General features: G+C 40.7%; 1 protein-coding gene across 1 annotated transcript in view; it reads right to left on the reverse strand.

Annotated features, from left to right (window-relative positions):
• DNAH3 (dynein axonemal heavy chain 3) overlaps nt 1–17,623 on the reverse strand; it is a 171,528-nt gene that overhangs the window by 111,954 nt on the left and 41,951 nt on the right. Inside the window, 3 exon segments of the mRNA XM_020965369.2 lie at nt 147–358; nt 2,980–3,124; nt 3,627–3,780. Coding sequence (XP_020821028.1) covers nt 147–358; nt 2,980–3,124; nt 3,627–3,780 — 511 coding nt within the window.

The following is a 17,623-nucleotide window of genomic DNA, read 5'->3' on the forward strand; positions in this document are numbered from 1 at the left end:
ATCTCAAAGCCTCAGTAAGAGAAAAAGAAACTCCTTTCTAAAAAGTCTGAGAACCTGTGTTTCATAAGGCAGCAACAACTTTAGAAATTAGCTTTAGGTTGAGGGAAGGGAGGCTACTGAATGTTTAGGAGGATTGTAGAAGGGACCTGCTTCCAGTGCCTGTCCTTCATTCCTTTATTGCAGGCGATAGCCAGGATAGGGAGATGCAGCTTGAATTTGTCAATCTTGAATTTGACATTTTCTGCTACACGCTTGGGTCCAGGGAGGTCACTCAAAGTCTTGGTCAGTTTGTACATTGTCCTCCACATGTTGCCCACTTCTTCAGTGATTTCTTCAGCATTTAGTGTGTACAGAGGCCCTGCAAAGGTGCAGAAGGGGAGTTTCAGGTTGTAGAGATACAAGTCATATATTGTAAACCCAAATTCTTTGAACCACGCCTGCCTCAGAAAGAAACAATAATAACAAACATTTGTACGGACAGAGGGGTCAGACCTATGATTCAGTTGGAGTAGGAAATTCCCTCTATCGATGCAGGTCAGCCTCTTTTTCTGTAACTTAAAAGGCTTAGTTGTTTAGAGTATTGAAAAGTTAAGTAACTTGTACCAGGTCGACAAAGCCATTATGTGTCATAGGTAGGACACATTGCCTCTGACTGGTTCTCTACCACTATACCATGTTATTATTAAAATTCACAAAGCATCATATACCATGTCATCTGAGTTCCACAACTATCCTGTGATGTAGGTGTTACAGATATTATTATTCTCATTTCACAGATCAGGCTAAGTGACTCATAGTAAATATCAGGCAGAATTTCTGACTCCAATTCCAAGGCTCTCTCTATTAAAGTATTTTAATTTCATGTTCAGCCATATTCTCTCTGTGCTTCAGCTATTCTTTAGCTGCACAGAAAATCAAGTTATCAATCAATAAACATTTTATTAAGCATCAATTATTATCTAGGCATTGTGCTTAGCGTCAGGAATACAAAAAGAGGCAAAACACAATCCTAGCCTACAAAGAGTCTACAATCTAATGGAAAAGGTGTATAACTCCTTTCCAGTTTTAAGGGAGAAGTATTATTGAGCAGCTGATGATTTTCAGGGCTGCCAATAATTAAAGCAGCATCCAAAAGGTGCCTGAGTCGCAAGGAATTACCCTCCAACCATGAAGAACCTGACCCAGTTATCACATGGAGCTTCCCTCAAGTTTCACTGTCTCAGCTCTGTAGATATGGAGACTGAGGTACCAACAGATAAAGCTCCAGGTCATAGAGTGAATGCAAGTGAATGAACAGGCTAGGAAGAAACCCTCAGCCTCTGAGTCCCAGGCTCTTTATGCTGGCTGCAGAGCCACTATCTGAGGTTGGGTGGTGTTAACAAGAACTATGAAATGATGTCCTCATAGAGATGGAAATAGTTATGCCTAGAATGGTTGTTTGCAAAGTGAAAGTGTGTTCATTTTATTCTGTCTGTCTGCTGTATCTGCCAGAGCAATAATGGCCCCATTCTGGACACTGTTTGCTTCTAGAGGAGAAGGCATCAGATAATAGGAGCTTGAATAATAGCTGTGCTAAAACGAAACCAATTCAGTCTATAATGAAATGAAGGGTTGGATTAAAGCAGTGGTTCTTTGACCTCTCTTCTTGTCATGGACCCGTTTGACAGTCTGGTGAAGCCCATGGGCAGGGTAATGTCTTTAAATAATTGGAGGAAATGCTAAATTTCAGTTAGAGGTGAGTAAAAATAAAGATATATGTTCATGGACCTCTCCAAATCTATCTACAGAAACTCCCCGAAGGTCAGAACCCCCAGACTAGATGACGTCTAAGATTCCTTTCAGCTCCCCCAAAGAGGGTTGAGAAGGAAGGTACGCTATCCACGAACCTTTAATAACATCTGTCTGAAAGGAATCTTGGAAGGGAAAGAAGAGATGCCAATGAGTCTGAATAGATCCAGTAGGACTCTTGGTCGCGGTGAAATGGACTCACAAGCGACCTTATTTATAACCCTTACTAGAAGTGCTGGCCTTAAGGAGGGGGTTTTGGTTGGGGAAATGTGTTTAACTGGGGTGTGGGGAGTTTACAGGCTGACTCTATGTAAGGAAGTTTAGCATAATAGAGTGTGATATAGTGGAGAGAGCACTAGACACAGGGCAAGAAAGTCCTGGGCTAAGATTCTGACTCAGACACTAGTCAAATCACTGAAATTTCAGTTTCTTCATCTCTACAATAGGGAGGGGAAATTTATGACATTTACCAGGTGGTGTAGCAGATATGAATAGAATATTGGACATGAGGTCAGAAAGACTGAGTTCAGACACTTATTAGCTCTGTGATCTTGAGCAAGTCATTTAATATCTCTTTGGTTTCTGTTTCCTCATCTGTAAAATGAGGATAACAATAGCACTTACATGAAGGGTAGTTGTGAGGATCAAATGAAATAATACATGTAAAGCATTCTGCAAATCTTAAAGTTATATAAAAAATGCCAGTGATTATTATGGAATGAATGTGGAATTTGAAGCCAGAGGTCCTGGGTTCAAATCCAGTTCTATTGCCTGCTACCTGTGTGACCTTGGGCAATTCATGTCATGTCTTTGATACTCAGTTTCCTCATCTATAGAAATGAGTGGATTAGAATAGATGAAGTCTAAGAGCTCTCTAACTCTAAATAATATGATCCCAAAGGTGTGTGCGTATATATGTGATTGTATATTATAGCAAGAGTTGATGGAATAGCTCTCCTTTCTGAAGGATCAGGCTGAAGCAGTTACTGTAATTTGTGATACCCTGGAAATAGTCCTGCTCTTCCCACCTTAGGGTCGCAGTCTTGGTTTCTATTTCTTATTTTCTGTGTGTGTGTGTGTGTGTGTGTGTGTGTGTGTGTGTGTCTCCACCCCCCCCTTTTTTCCTCTCTCTCTTCTTATCTTCCAGATCTGTCCACTTCAGCATCACTTGCCCCAGACCATCCTCCTCACCATTCATCCACTCTTCTGATTTGGTGAAGAAGTTGTAAGCTGTCATCCAGAGCTGTTCAAAAGGCACTTTGTTGGTCATCACCACCTGCAGAATGGGGAACTTACTCTTCTCCTTTTCTAACAGCTCCTCCTCTTTGTTGATTGCCTGTGAAAAGCAAACAGCACAATCAACCATCTGACCATCTATGCCCTCTGCCCAGACTCCTAAATAACCTGGTCCTGCTGAAGCCCAGAGGCTGTCTAGTGACTGGGAGCTCTGAGATTTTGTCACATTTAAATCCCCAGTCTCTCACTTTCCCTCTCCCACATCATGACTCAGTCATAGAGAGCCTAGACCTAGAGTTGGAAGAGGTAACCAAGATCATCTCATCCAATCCCCTCACGTTACAAATGAGGAAATTAAGGCCCAGAGAGGTTAAGTGACTTATCTAAAGTCACAAAGGTAGTAAGCAGCATATGTACTCTCCACCCCTCCTTGAGACAGAGTTACAATTACGACTTTTAGTCATGACATTCATAGTTACCAGAAAATACAAAAGTCGTTTAACTGGTTCTGGGTTGCAAGTAGTGATGTCTATGCAAGCAACAATGACCCTCAGGTCTTTTTCACCTGGTGCCCTTCCTTCCCACAACCCAGAATCACGAACCTCAAATTCCACTAGTGCTGTTTCCAGGTTTTTAGTCAAATCATTAAGCTTTTCAACATTGTTCTTCATTTCCTCCATGTTTACCACTTCTTTCTTTCTAAAGCTCTCCACTTCCTTGAAGTAATTCTCAAGCTTCCCCTCAAATTCGGCATACCTGATTCAAAGACAGTCCCAGTCACTTAATGAGTTTCAGCTGGGTCCATAGTAGCTATGCAGAGCCCTCCCACAGTCAGGCCTGGTGAAAATTTAGCTCCCGGGAGCCACCTGATATTTTGAAAGAGATAACTGCAAAGGGGTATAATTTAAAGAGCTTTGAAGTAGGAAATCAGGAGGCCCAGATAGTGCAGCCATGCCCAACACTGATTTGCTGTGACTTTGGGCAAGTGACTTATCATGTGTTTCAGTTTCTCAATCAGTAAAATGTGGAATTTAAAATGTGGCTTAATTCTCTCCCAGCATTATTGTGAAGATAAAATGAGGTAATTTATCTTTAATCGATGTGATAAATATAAAGCTATATAGAAAGGTAGAGAGAAAGTGTGGCATAGTGGATAGAGTCATTCTTGGAGTGGGGAAGACCAGGGTTCAGCAGCTAACTCTGGCACATACAGGCTGGGTGACCTTCTCAGTATCCTAGGTCAGTAGTGTCAGACTCAGATAGAAACAGGGTCGCTAAACCTTATATAAGGATCCCTGCAGACTGCTTAGACAGACTGAGAAAAACACTTAATAACATTAACTGTATTCTACTGTGGGCAGCTAGATGGTGCAGTGGATAGAGTGCCAGGCCTGGAGTCAGGAAGACTCATCTTCCTTCCCAAGTTCAAATCTGACCTTAGATACGTACTGGCCGTGTGACCCTGCATAAGTTACTTTACCCTGTTTGCTTCCATTTCCTCATCTGTAAAATGAGCTGGAAATGAAAAACTACTCCAGTATCTTTTCCAAGGAAACCCCAAATGGGGTCACAACTGAAATGACCGAACAAAGCAAAAAGTTCTCTTGAACATTTTATTTATTTATTTTAGTAAATATTTTTTTTTTTGTTAAATATTTCCCAATTGTATCTTAATCTGGTTCTGGCTGCACTCAGGAGTATTGTGAGTCCCAGTCCAATTTGATATCTCTGTTCTAGATCCCATTCTATGGCTATAAGTTGCATAAACATACTGACCTGTGCTGGTACAGGGAGTTTCCTCATATGGGAGGGATCCCTATACCAGTGAAATCTCAGGTCTAGTCTCTATACTTGTCTAACTATAATGAATTGTATTAAGTATCTGTAAATCCAACATTCTTGAAGTATAATTTCCTTAAGGTTTCAGTCTGCAGACCAGTATTGAAAGAAGGGATGGGAATAAACACTTATATAGTGCCTATGAGGTAAGTGCTATTATTATTTCCATTTTATAGTTGGGAAAATTGAGGCAAACAGGTCAAGTGACTTGCCCTGGATCACACAGCTTGTGTACTTGTGGTCCCACTTGAACTCAGGTCTTCCTGCCTCCAGACCTATTGCTTATTCTATGGACCACCTAGATGCAACTAGAACTGTGATTCATTTCCTATAAACCTGGTGGACCTATTAAATTTCTATCTTCTTGCTGAAAGTCACCATTTTGAATCAAGAGATTTTCAGCTTGGGAATGATTTTTAATTTGGGTCAAAATCAATGTCCCCAAAGTAACTGGCACAGCAGATTCTGAGTTCTGACCCAGCATGGTTCTCCTGAAGAAGTCACTTGACCTTACTCTGAACCCCAGTTTCCTAATCTGTAAAATGGGAATAGTGATACTTCATAGGACTGGTGAGGTTCAAAGGAGACTACAGGTTAGGTATTACCTCAGTTTCCTCATCCATGAAATGGTATTAATAACAACAACACTGGCTATTTCCTAAGGTTTTTGTGAGGATCAGATGAGATTATGTATATAAAGTACTATATTGAATGTAAGCTATGTTTATTTGTGGGCAACTAGGTGGCATAGTGGATAGAGTGCCAGGCCAGGAGTCAGGAAGACCTGAGTTCAAATCTGGCCTCAGATACTTACTAGCTGTGTGACCCTGGGCAAGTCACTTCACCCTGTTTGCCTCAGTTCCTCATCTATAAAATGGGCCGGAGAAGGAAATGGCAAACCGCTCCAGTATCTTTGCCATGAAAACCCCAAATGAGATCACAAAGAGTCCAATATGACTGAACAACATATGTATTGTCAGTCAACAAGAATTTATTAAGAATTTACTATGTGCCAGGCACTATGCTATTCATCCTGATTATCCTATTTACTCCATTCATTCTGATTATCTTAAATGAGAAATAATTCTAGGGGAATTTTTTATTGTGCTTCTAGGACCAGAGCACACCACAGGGATTTATGCCCATAGCCCTATGGCAAAAGGGCTGGGTACATCTCCCAGATGCCAAACTTCTTCAAATTCTGACAAGTAGGCTTCAGTCTTTAGGGACAACACCCCTGACAGGTATGCTTAGATCCCAAGCACAACAAAACCCATAGATGACTGAGTCTCATGCAGGGAGTGGTGTTAGGATACAGACTCTGGCCTCCTGAGAAACATGGCTGCAACTTCTAATACCCATCGAGCTGTGAACTACTGTCTTATCACTGCTGCTTCTGAGTGCTTTTCAATATTCAATTCAATTCAGTATAAAAGTATACATGCCTATAATGTACAAGGCATTATGTTAAGCCTTAGGGATTCAAAGATAAAAAAGGAAAACGTTCATTCATAGATCTTGAGCTAGAAGGCCCCTCAGAGGCCTAGATCTAGAACCCCTAGCTTTTAACAGATGAAGAAATGGAAGCCTAGGGAGGCTAGGAGACTTTTCCTTATGAAGGTTTAAATGGTAGAGCTGGACGGGGTTTGAACTTGGGTTCTTTTACTCTGCGGCTTCTTTCACTGTCTCACATTTCCAACAAGTTCTGTTCTCCAGGAGTTCATGTTCTATGAGATGGCATACAATAGGAACACAGATAAATATGATAGGGGGGGGAACTGGGATGATAGGCAGCTAGGTGGTGCAGTGGATAGAATTAGAGGCCTGGAGTCAGGGAGACTCATTATTCTGAATTCAAATCTGATCTCAGACACTAGATGTACCTGGGCAAGTCACTTCACCCTGTTTGCCTCAGTTTATTCATTTGTAAAATGAGTTGGAGAAGAAAACGGAGAACTGCTCCAGTGTCTTTGCCAAGAAAACCCCACAGCTGAAAAAATTAACAACAACAGGGAATGAAAAGGACAAAAGAAAGATCCTAAATGATTCAGGAATATTTGAATCCCAGAGGGAAGGATTAAAAGAAGATAAGAAACCTGAAAGGTAAAGGTGAGGAGGGAATTCATTCTAGTCATTGGAAGTATGTAAATTCATAGAGAGAGGAGAGGGTCTATGGAGTTTGGGGAACTTTAGCCGAAATGAACTTTAGCATGAATAAAGGGGAATGATATGAATTAAGGCTAGAAAGGTAGGTTGGTATCAGACTGTAGAAGGCCTTAAATGTCAAAATATAGAGTTTGTATTTTTTTTTAATAGGCAATATGGAGCCATGGGAGACTTTTGAGTAGGGGAGTGACTATGCCTTAGGAAGATTTTGTTTTTTGGAAGCTATGTAAAGGAAGGAAAATCAATCTGCCAGTATTCTCCAGTTCATGCTAGACAGTTAAGAATCAAAACTAGGAAAAACTAAAATTATAGGTCGCCCAAAAGACAGTGAAGAAAAACATGGGGGAGTCTATATATAATTGATTGGAGCACATGACCAGCATAGAACTGTCCATAATATGGGACACACAAAAATATAATTAAAAAGACTCACAGAAAAGGATATCAGATGTATAGCCTATATGCCGCACGGAGATCTTCATAATGTTGAGCCATCCTCTGATGGACTCCCAGTTTCTGTGGAAAACTTACAGGGAACATAAACATGAATCACACAAGAGGAGGAGGCATGAGTAGCTTGAATCTGTATTATTGGAGGCAACAGTCTCTGAAGAGGTCAACACTCCGTTGATGTATTGAAGATAGGTGGAATGGAGAATAGCAAGAATGACAGGGAGATCTGTTTTACAATAGTCAAGATACGGGACAATGTGGTTTTAAATTGAAGGTATGGCAGTACAAAAAGAGCTGTTGTGGAGGTAGGGTCTATGAAACCTGAGGATTGACTAGATGTGCCTGGTGAGAGTGAAGAAAAGATCAAGATGAGTCTGAGGTTATGAACCTGGGTGGCTAGGAGGATAGTGGTACCCTTTACAGAAATAGTGCCATTTGGAGGAGGGGCAGTTAGAGGAAAAGGTGATGAGTTCCATTTTAAGTATGGTGAATTTGTGGTACTGGTAAGATGTCGAGGGGAAAATGACCACTGGCATTTGGAGAACTAGGACTAGAGTTCAAGAGAGGGATTAGGGCTGTATAAAGATTTGAGAGTCATTTCTGTAGGGATAATGGAAGCCATGAGGGATAATGAGATCACCAAGGGATAGTGTGACCAGAAGAAAGGAGGAAAAGAACCAGGACAGAACCTATCCTACTTGGGGGATGGGAGAAGGATGATGATACAGCAAAAGAGAATGGGAAGAGACATCCAGGCAAATAGGAAAATCATGAGAGAATTGTGTCACGGAAGCTAAAGAGTATAAATATGCAGAAGGAGGGGTCGAGACTATTAAAAGACAATTGTTCTGGATAATAATGATAATAGTTCTCCTAATAACAGCTAGCATTTATATAATACTTTAAAGTTTGCAAAGTGCTTTACAAACATTATTTCATTTGATCTTCATAACTACCCTGTCAAGCAGGTGCTATTATTATCTCCATTTTACAGATGAAGAAACTGAAACAGATAGGTTGTGTCTTTCCCAGGGTCACATTGCTAATAGAGTTTGAATTCAGGTCTTCTGGACTCCAGGTCTGTTGCTCTATCCATTATATCACCTAGCTGCCTCATATGAATGTAATAGAATATCGTTGTGCTATAAGAAATAATGAAAGGAACAAACTTGGGAAAAACTTGAGAAGATTTGTATTAATCTTAAAAGGTAACATTTTTATAGAGACTTCTATGCGCCAGGCACTGTGCTAAGTGCTTTACGAATATTATCTCATCTGATCCTCACAACAGCCCTTTGAGGTAGTGCTATTATTACCTTCCCCCTCCTTTTATAGAAGAAGAAATTGAGGCAAGTAGAGGTTAAGTGACTTGCCCAAAGTCATGCATGCAGCTGGATTGGAGTTCAGGTTTCAGCTGCAGGAAAACTACAACAATGTAAAGGAAACAGAATTATGAAATGACCAACCATGACTTCAGAAAAACAATGATGAAAGGCGCTTCTCAGCTCTTGAAGAGATGTGATGGATTGTAGATGCAGAATGAAACATACATCTTCATACATATCTGATGTGTGGGTTTGCTTTATTTGACTGTGTATTTGTTACAAGGTAGGGCTTTTTATAGGTGGGGGGAGGCAGAAGAGTAGTGGGGAAGAGGGAGGTAATGATGTTATAAGAAAAAAAGGTGAAGTAAAAAATATCAATGAAAGATTTTTTAAGTGCACCAAAGAAATTGTAAGGAAATCCAGAGAGACATAGACAAGCAAGGACAATTTTGGAACTACTATGATGAATTTGTCACATACTTTTTAAAAAAGACCAACTGTACACCGTAGAGATTTGTTATTTCACATGTAACCTTTTTCTTTTGTAATACAGAAACGTTCATGGTTTGTCAGACCTGTACAAGTTGTAAACTGATTCAACAGCAGATAGGTTAGATTAGATACAGACTGACCATGGTTGGTTGCTGCGGGTCACGTGACAAACAGGCACAGGTGCAGTGGCAACCCTACATTTTGTGAGGGCTGCCCCAAATCCTTCTATACAGACTTGATGTTTATTAATGATGGTTTAGTTCAGAATAACAAAAAAAAAAATCCTAAAAAGAAGAGATCATTGATAACCCTTTGAGAAAGCAGTTTCATTACAGTGGAAATATCAATAGTCAGATTACTAAGAGCTGAGGAGTGCGTAGGTGGTGAGTAGGCAGAGTACATAGTATGGTTCTTTTGAGGATTTTGGCATTGAAAGTGTAGCCCATGGCTCAGGGAGTCCCAATGGGGAAGGTGTTGTGCTTAAAGGGACCCAGATCCATCCTAGGGGCATTTGACCCCAAAGAGGGCCAAGTTCTCTCTCTGGCTGTGCCTTTACCTGGATTTCTGTCAGTCAATAATTTAAGCACCTACTAGGTGTGCCAGGCACTGCACTAAGTGCTAAGAATACAAAAAGAGGCAAAAAACAGTGGCTGTCTTAAAGGAGCTCACAATCTAATGATTTTTCCAGGAAAACCTCTAACACAAAGGATAGGTATGGATCCTGTCTAGGGCTTCCCTAAAAGTTGGTAACAAGGTCCCCTCCAAGAATTCAATGTACAGTGTGGGCATGAAATATGGGACAGCTTTTATTGTGCTCCACACAAAATTCACAAGATTCAAGATACTTAAAGGCATGAATGAACAAATACAGGAAGCATAAAGTATTCACAACTAATTATACTCACTATATTCCTCCTGGAAGGCAAAGTCCCTTTGTAGAATTGGAAATAGATATTTCACATTCATTTCTAGCATCGTCTAAGCAACTCATAACAACCACTGCAAAAGTTTGGCTAATTTTAAATCTCCCACCCAGCGAGTGAAAGGCTTTCTTTAATCCTTCAGGCCTAGAACCCACTTCCTGTTCTTCCTGTTCTCCTCTGAGAGGTATGTTGTAAAGGAAATCCTCTCTTACTGGGTGGCCAGAACGTGCTCTCCAGCTCAGGAACTCTCTACCCAGGAGATAACTCGTAAGACTGGGAATGTACTAGACTCCCAAGAATAAGAAAGAAATCCCTTCCACCCCACCTTTGATGGATTCTAGTCTAGAGAAAGTCCAAGAGAAAGAGAGAAAAAGGGTGGAGCTTACTCAGAGAGATTATAGAGAGAGGGGAGGTTTTGTAAGCATAGACCATCTCCCTTGATTCACCGTTGTCAATCATCTTAAAGGGAGCTCCAGTGACTGTGGGGACCGACAAGGAGTTCTCTACATCATTCCAGCAAGGCCTTCCTGATAACCCCTGCTACAAAATGGAGGAGAAATATAGGATGACAGCTTAATGGGATGGTAGGGTCAAGAGCAGGTATTTTAGAGATAGAAGACATCTGAAAGGAGGCAGTAGATGGGGGGGGAGAGAGAAGAGAGAGAGAGAGAGAGAGAGAGAGAGAGAGAGAGGAGAGAGAGAGAGAGAGAGAGAGAGAGAGAGAGAGAGAGAGAGAGAAAGGTTATTTAGAAGGCAAACACCTAGATAGTATAAATAAAGTGTTTAGCTTTGATAAGGAGAACAGATGATGTAGAGCAGTTTTGAGGAGTGAAGTATGGAGGTTGTTGTAGATAACAAAGGGTAGATTTGATTTTCTCAATAAAGCAGGGAGTTAAGTCATCTGAGAAAAGTGGGGTGGTGACTTAAAGAGAGAAAAGTTTGGAACTACTTTTCAGGGAGTGATAGAGAATCAAGGATGAATAAAAGGATTGCAGTGCATCAGTGAGGACCCAGTTGAGGTCACAGACCCTGAATTTGTTCTGAAATCTAACAGTGTCACTTTTTCTTCAGAGGCATGGAAGTAGGAAGGAAGAAGGCAGGTAGCAGGGATGGCTTGAGGTTGAATAAAGGAAGGGCATGAACACTGGAAGGACAATGGAAGAGAGAACAATAGAAGGAGAAAGTTATTCAAAGTTGAAATATTATGCTCTGGTGAAGTGCTCAAGTATAGGGTCAAAATAACAATGGGAAGAAAATAAGACCAATAGAATAGAATAAAATAACAGAGAGGGATAAAGGAGTTGGAAGTGAAAATGGAACACGTTTAAGAAGAATGAGGCAGAGAGAGATGAAAGTACAAGAGATTATGATCAGAGAGGAGAATTTCTAACTTCAAGATCTTTGAGTGGAAACCATTTTGAATGGTAGCAAAGTCTAAAGTATGCCCACTTCTGCCTATAACTGAGATCTGGTAGAGATGTAAGTCAATGGGAATAAAGAGACTGATGAATTAGGAAGATATTCAAGGAGACATCAGTATACATATTGGAATCATCAAAGAGGAAAGGGGATTGGGATGGAGAGAAAGACTTTAAGCTACTTACTGAAGGAAGGAAGGAAAATGAGCTAGAGATGAGAAGATGATAGTAACTCAGACAAGTTAACACACACACTTGGAATACACTTCAAAGTTGGAGAAAGTGATGAATAATGGTGGGAGGAGTGTTCTTTTGGCTTAACAAGTTGCTTCAGAGAAAAGCCAGCTTATGGGTGACAGAAATTGGAAAGATTGTTAGAAAAAGGATGAAGGTGAGCTTATTAGCAGCATAGCAGGTGTTCCAGAAAGTACAGTGGAAGAGGAGGGCAGAAGAGAACAGCCTGAGGAAGGGCAGGGCTGAGTTGTATACGGATGACAGTGCAAGAAGAGTTAGCAGGGCAGGGAAAGAGCTTTTCATCTGGGCAGATAGCAAATGAATCATAGGGATCAGGGAAGCTAGAGGTAAGCATCTGTGAGCCATCGCCATACCAAGCACAGTGAAGTTTGTAGACACAATTGGCCTTCAGGCTTCTAATTAAGAATGGATAAGATCCGGAGAATCATTACCCTTTACCCTCTCTCCAAGGCTGTTTCAGAGAAAGGGTAGATTTAGACCATTGGCAGAATAGCAAGTAATGGAACATTCAGAGAGGTCAAACAATTCTCTGGTATGGCTTATAGCCTCCATCTACATATGCCTTCCAGGGAAGAAAGAGGAGAGAGGAAATAGACTATTTTTCCTATTTCAAGTCATCACATATTTTCGAGTGCTTATTATTTCGCAAGCTTCCATTCTGTCAGTGCTGACTGATCTTAGCTAGGTGTCTGTTGCTGTGGAGTTACCTTTCTGTGTTGTATTAAAATTGTATTTTGTTTTGGTTTCTCCTGACCACCACCCCACCCCTTCTAGTCAGTTTAGTAAGTAGTAAGTTTAGTAGTAAGTTTATGAGTAGCATAAAGGAGCAATAGCAGGAAATAAGATTGCAAAGAGGAAGTGATGTACAAACTGTCCCGAAGATCAAAGGAGCTTAATTTACAAATTGTATGTACATATACGTGTGTGTATATATATGGCAATCAGGGTTAAGTGACTTGCCCAGGGTCACACAACTAGTAAGAGACAAGTGTCTGAGGCCAATTTGAACTCAGCTCCTTTTGACTCCAGGGCCAGTGCTCTATCTTCTGTGCCACCTAGCTGCCCCAAATATATTAAGCAAAAATCACATCCTGGTAATAAGTGTGGAATTAGGGGAAGATTTCTAGACTCTGCTGTCAAAGTTTTTGGTCCTAAGATCAGACAAGTTCCAAATATCCCAGGACAACAAAAGGTGCTGATAATTTTGAGATGATGAAGATATTAATTTTAAAGCTTTATGCACATGACTCTGAGGTGATTTGGATTATGGTAATTAACCAACCCCAAAGCAGCACAGATAAGAGTTAGTATGTTTCCCCTAAAACCCTATTTTAAAAAATGAGACTTCAAACTCCTGCCCCTCCCCAACCCTCTTCCATCTCGGATTTCTTCTAACTCTAATCCATGCTTATATGAGTGATACTCTCTGCCTCTCCCCTTCCCGGCCCCAGCCTGCCTTCCTTTCACCACCCCATCCCCCTCCCCACACCACCTGCCTGTGTTCACCTGCCTCTGTACTTTCTGGATTGTTTGCTCCACGTCCTCTGTGCCTTATTAAAGTGTGATTACAGCCTCATTTCCCACTGCCATCATGGTCTTTTCTAGAGAGGACCCAAAGGACTGGGCATGCCTGCCTCCATTTCATAATTTCATTATTTCCTAAGTTAATTATAAATCCACACACACATATCTGTATATGCTCATTAAATGCCAGTATATGTCTGGGTTCCTCTGTACCATCATATAAGACATTCATATACTCTGACCTGATAATTGTATTTACTTTTTCTTATGCCAAACTTGTGCCTACCTTTTCTTGTATACTCCTTGAAGTGCCTAATATAATGCTGGACACATAAGTAAGTTCCTGAATAAATACTTATTGAATAAATGAAACTATCTTGATACTACTGATCAAGACCAGTCATAAAATCAGGCAGTTGCTTAGCAGCCTAGAACGACTAGGATGGTTTTCCCCAAGCTCACATAATAATAACAATATTTACATAGTGCTTACTATGTGCCAGGCACTGTGTGAACTGTTTTACACTTATTATCTTATTTGATCCTCACAACCACCCTTTGGAGGTAAGTGTTATTGTTATCACCATTTTACAGATGAGGAAACTGAGGCAGAGAGCGGTTGAGTGACTTGCCCAGGTCACACAGTTAGTAAGCATCTGAGGCTGGATTTGAACTCATATCTTTCTATCTCCAGGCCCAGCACTCTATCCACTATGCCACTAGCTGCCCTCATTCCTAGAGAACGTGGTTTCTCCATGAGTTTCATTTTTAAAAGGCAAGACTTGAAGTTGAGAAGATCTGAGTTCAAATCCCAGAAAAATACAAAAGAAGTAGAAAATGTGACCCCAGACCTCAACAAGCTTATAACATTGGAAACATGGCATATTTACATGAAACATCTAGAGAACAGTAAAAAGTATAGTTAATTACAGTTAGTCGGCCCAACAGATAAGAGTGCTGGGTTTGTAGACAAGAAGATGAGTTTAAATCCAGCTTCAGACACTTTAGTTTTGTGACCCTGGGCAAGTCATTTAACCTCTGTGTACCTTAGTTTCCTCATCTGCAAAATGGGGATGATCATATTAGCACCTACGTCATAGGGTTATTGTGAGGCTCAAATGAGATAATATTTGTAAGGCACTTAGCACAGTTCTTGGCATATAGCAGGCACTATATAAATCTTAACTATTATTATCATGATTAATGCAGTACATTCCCATATCTGGAATGCCCTTCCCCCATAACCTCTGCCTTTTAATATACTGGGCTTTCTTTAAGATTCAGCTCAGGTATTACCTCCTATAGGAAGCCTTTCCTGATCCTTTTAGCTTCTTCTCCTCAAATTCTTATTTAACTAGACATGTGTTTTCCCCATCCCCCCAGTTCCATGTAAACTCTTCAAGGGGAAGGTCGTGTTTTTATCCTTAGCACTTAGCACAAAGTCTTGAAGTTATTTGATTCTTATTGTTGAATGAATAGATAGATGTGGTACAAGCTAGAATTTTATATAGACTCATAGGAGGAAAAGATAGGGCAGAATCCTGGAGTTTCAGAATTGGAAGGTACCTTAAAGACCTAATCCAAACTCCTCATTTAGGAAAGTAAGTCCTATAGAGATTAAGTGACTTATTTAGGTTCACACAACTAAGTTGTTGTTCAGTTTTGAAGAGAACTGAAGACCTCATGGGTGATGTCTTGACTTCCCAGTGAATTGGATTAAAGCGAGGCAGAATTGCTCAAAGTTGTCAGCCTCACTGTCTCTTCCAGAGCGCTGAAGTCCAGTGGGAAGACAAAAGTCAGGGTGACTGGCCCAGGATGCAGTGGATGACCTTGGCATCTTCTTGATTTCTGAACAGATGCTTTTCTCTTATAATGTGTAATAGTCAGGAAAGTCTTCTTGGAGAAGGGGAGTGGGGGTGGGGGTGGTTGGACCTTAAAGGAAGTATTATCAGGCTTTATTTTGTTTTCATAAAACATAGAAGCATCATGGATAGAGAGCTGACCCTGAAGACTGAGTTCAAATCTTGCCCCAAGGCATTCTGGCTGTGTGACCCTGGGCAAGTCACTTAACCCATGTGCCTCAGTTTCCTCATCTATAAAATGGGAATAAGAATAGCACCTACCTCCCAGGGTTGTTGTGAAGATAAACTGAGATAGTATTTGTAAAGCACTTAACACAGTGCTTGGCACATACATAGTAAGTGATATATAATTTTTTTGGTTGATTAGTTGTGTCTGACTCTTCATTACCTCATTTGGGGTTTTCTTAGCAAAGATATTAGAGTAGTTTGCATTTCCTTTTCCAGTTCATTTTACAGATGAGGAAACTGAGGCAAATAGGGTTAAGTGACTTGCCCAGGGTCACATAGCTAGTAAGTGTCTGACGTCACATTTGAACTCGGGTTCTTTTGACTCCGGGGCCAGCACTTCATGCACTGGGCCACCTAGCTGCCCCATAGAAATGTTAGCTATCATTATTATTTTGTTGTTGTTGTTATTTCCTCACTGGAGAGTTTCCTATACTAATGAATTTACAGGTACAGTCCCTATCCTTTCCTTTCACGGTTGGTTAAAGCATTCATCCAAAGCCACAGCAAGGCAACAGTGGGAGTAAGTCCCATGCATGGTCTTTCTTCCCTCCAAAGCCTTATTGTCATCCAGTCCTCTGCTGACCTCTACTGTACAGAAGCTAACATAGATTGTAGGGTAAAATTAAGCAAAGTAAAATCCAAAAGGGCCACACCTAGCCAGGCATCATCAACATCACTGATGGCTAAAGAGCTGTTGGGCTTTGAAAATAGGAGACCACGTGGGAGCAGGGAAGGTGTTGGAGATGGAAGAAAGAAAAGATAATTTTCTCCTTCCTTGGGACACAGAGCTTGACAAAGTAATGACTGTACAGAGACACAAAAGAAGCTGGTGAATGAAATTCTGCTACAGATGAAGTTTGTCTTTGGTACTCTCCTATCTCCCAAGGATCCCTTTTATCACCTAGGCTATACTGCTTCTTGCTGCAAGGCCCTCTTAGGTGGGTCTATTCCTCTGCTCAGTGCTGCCTAATTTCAGCTACCTTGTTGGGAAGCTGGCCTTTCCATAGATGAGTCTTTTTCTTAGTCTAGTAATTGTAAGTTAAAGACAGCGGCTCTCATGAGATACCTGGGGATGGTATTTAATGTTTCACCTGTATCAATCATAACCTCCTCATGTGTAAGTTCTTTTAGCTTCACCATCATAGTTCCTAGAACAGCATTGGGAACATGTAAGTTAATCGTTGTTCCATTATTTTTCAGTCGTCACAACTCTTCGTTGACCCTATTTGGGGTTTTCATGGCAAAGATATTGGAGCGGTTTTGTCATTTCCTTCTCTAGCTCCTTTTTACAGATGAAGAAACTGAGTCAAACAGGGGTAACCAAGCAATTTGCCCAGGGTCACACAGCTAAGACGTGTCTGAGGTCAAATTTGAACTCAGTTTCTCCTGACTCCAGGGCTGGCCTTCTATCTGCTGTGCCACTTAGCTATTTAAAGGTCCTTAATAACTACTTGTTGAATGAATAAGACCAAGTTCGGCACAAGTTTCTGAATCCACTGCAGAATCAAGCAATTCCTTTGTCTTCTATTTACTATGTTTTCCAAGGCTTTCTCTTAGCTAGCTAGAAGGGATTTCAGAGGCCATCTAGTCTAGCCCTCTTATTTTACAGATGAAGAAACTGAGACCCAGGAAGGGTAAACAACTTACCTAAAGTCTCACAGGCTACTAGAAAGCTAATAGAACAGGAGCACTTAACTCTTTTATATCCTGGACCCCTTTGAAGCCTACGGACTCCTTAGAATAATGTTTTTAAGTGCATAAAATAGATGGAATAATAAAGGAAACCAACTACATTAATAATACAATTATAAAAATATATACTTTTTTTAAGTTCACAGACCCCAGATTAAAAACTCATATTAGAGACAGGATTTGAACCCAGCTCTTCCAACTCCATAGTCAGTCCTATTTCCATACCACACTGTTTCCTACCCTGGTATCTGGGGGTGGGGAGTGGGAGGGGGAAGGATACTTCCTCCTGAAGCTAGTGATTTAATTATTGTTCACAGAACTACCTTTCTTCCTACGTACAACCAAGTGTTTCTTTTTTAAGGCTATGAGAAAAGCATTGACATGGTAACTCACTGTATATGACCCATATACCTATGTGCATT

Source organism: Phascolarctos cinereus, unplaced genomic scaffold (genome assembly GCF_003287225.1).
Source record: "Phascolarctos cinereus isolate Bilbo 61053 unplaced genomic scaffold, phaCin_HiC Scaffold_4;HRSCAF=312, whole genome shotgun sequence".
Lineage (NCBI taxonomy): Eukaryota > Metazoa > Chordata > Mammalia > Diprotodontia > Phascolarctidae > Phascolarctos > Phascolarctos cinereus.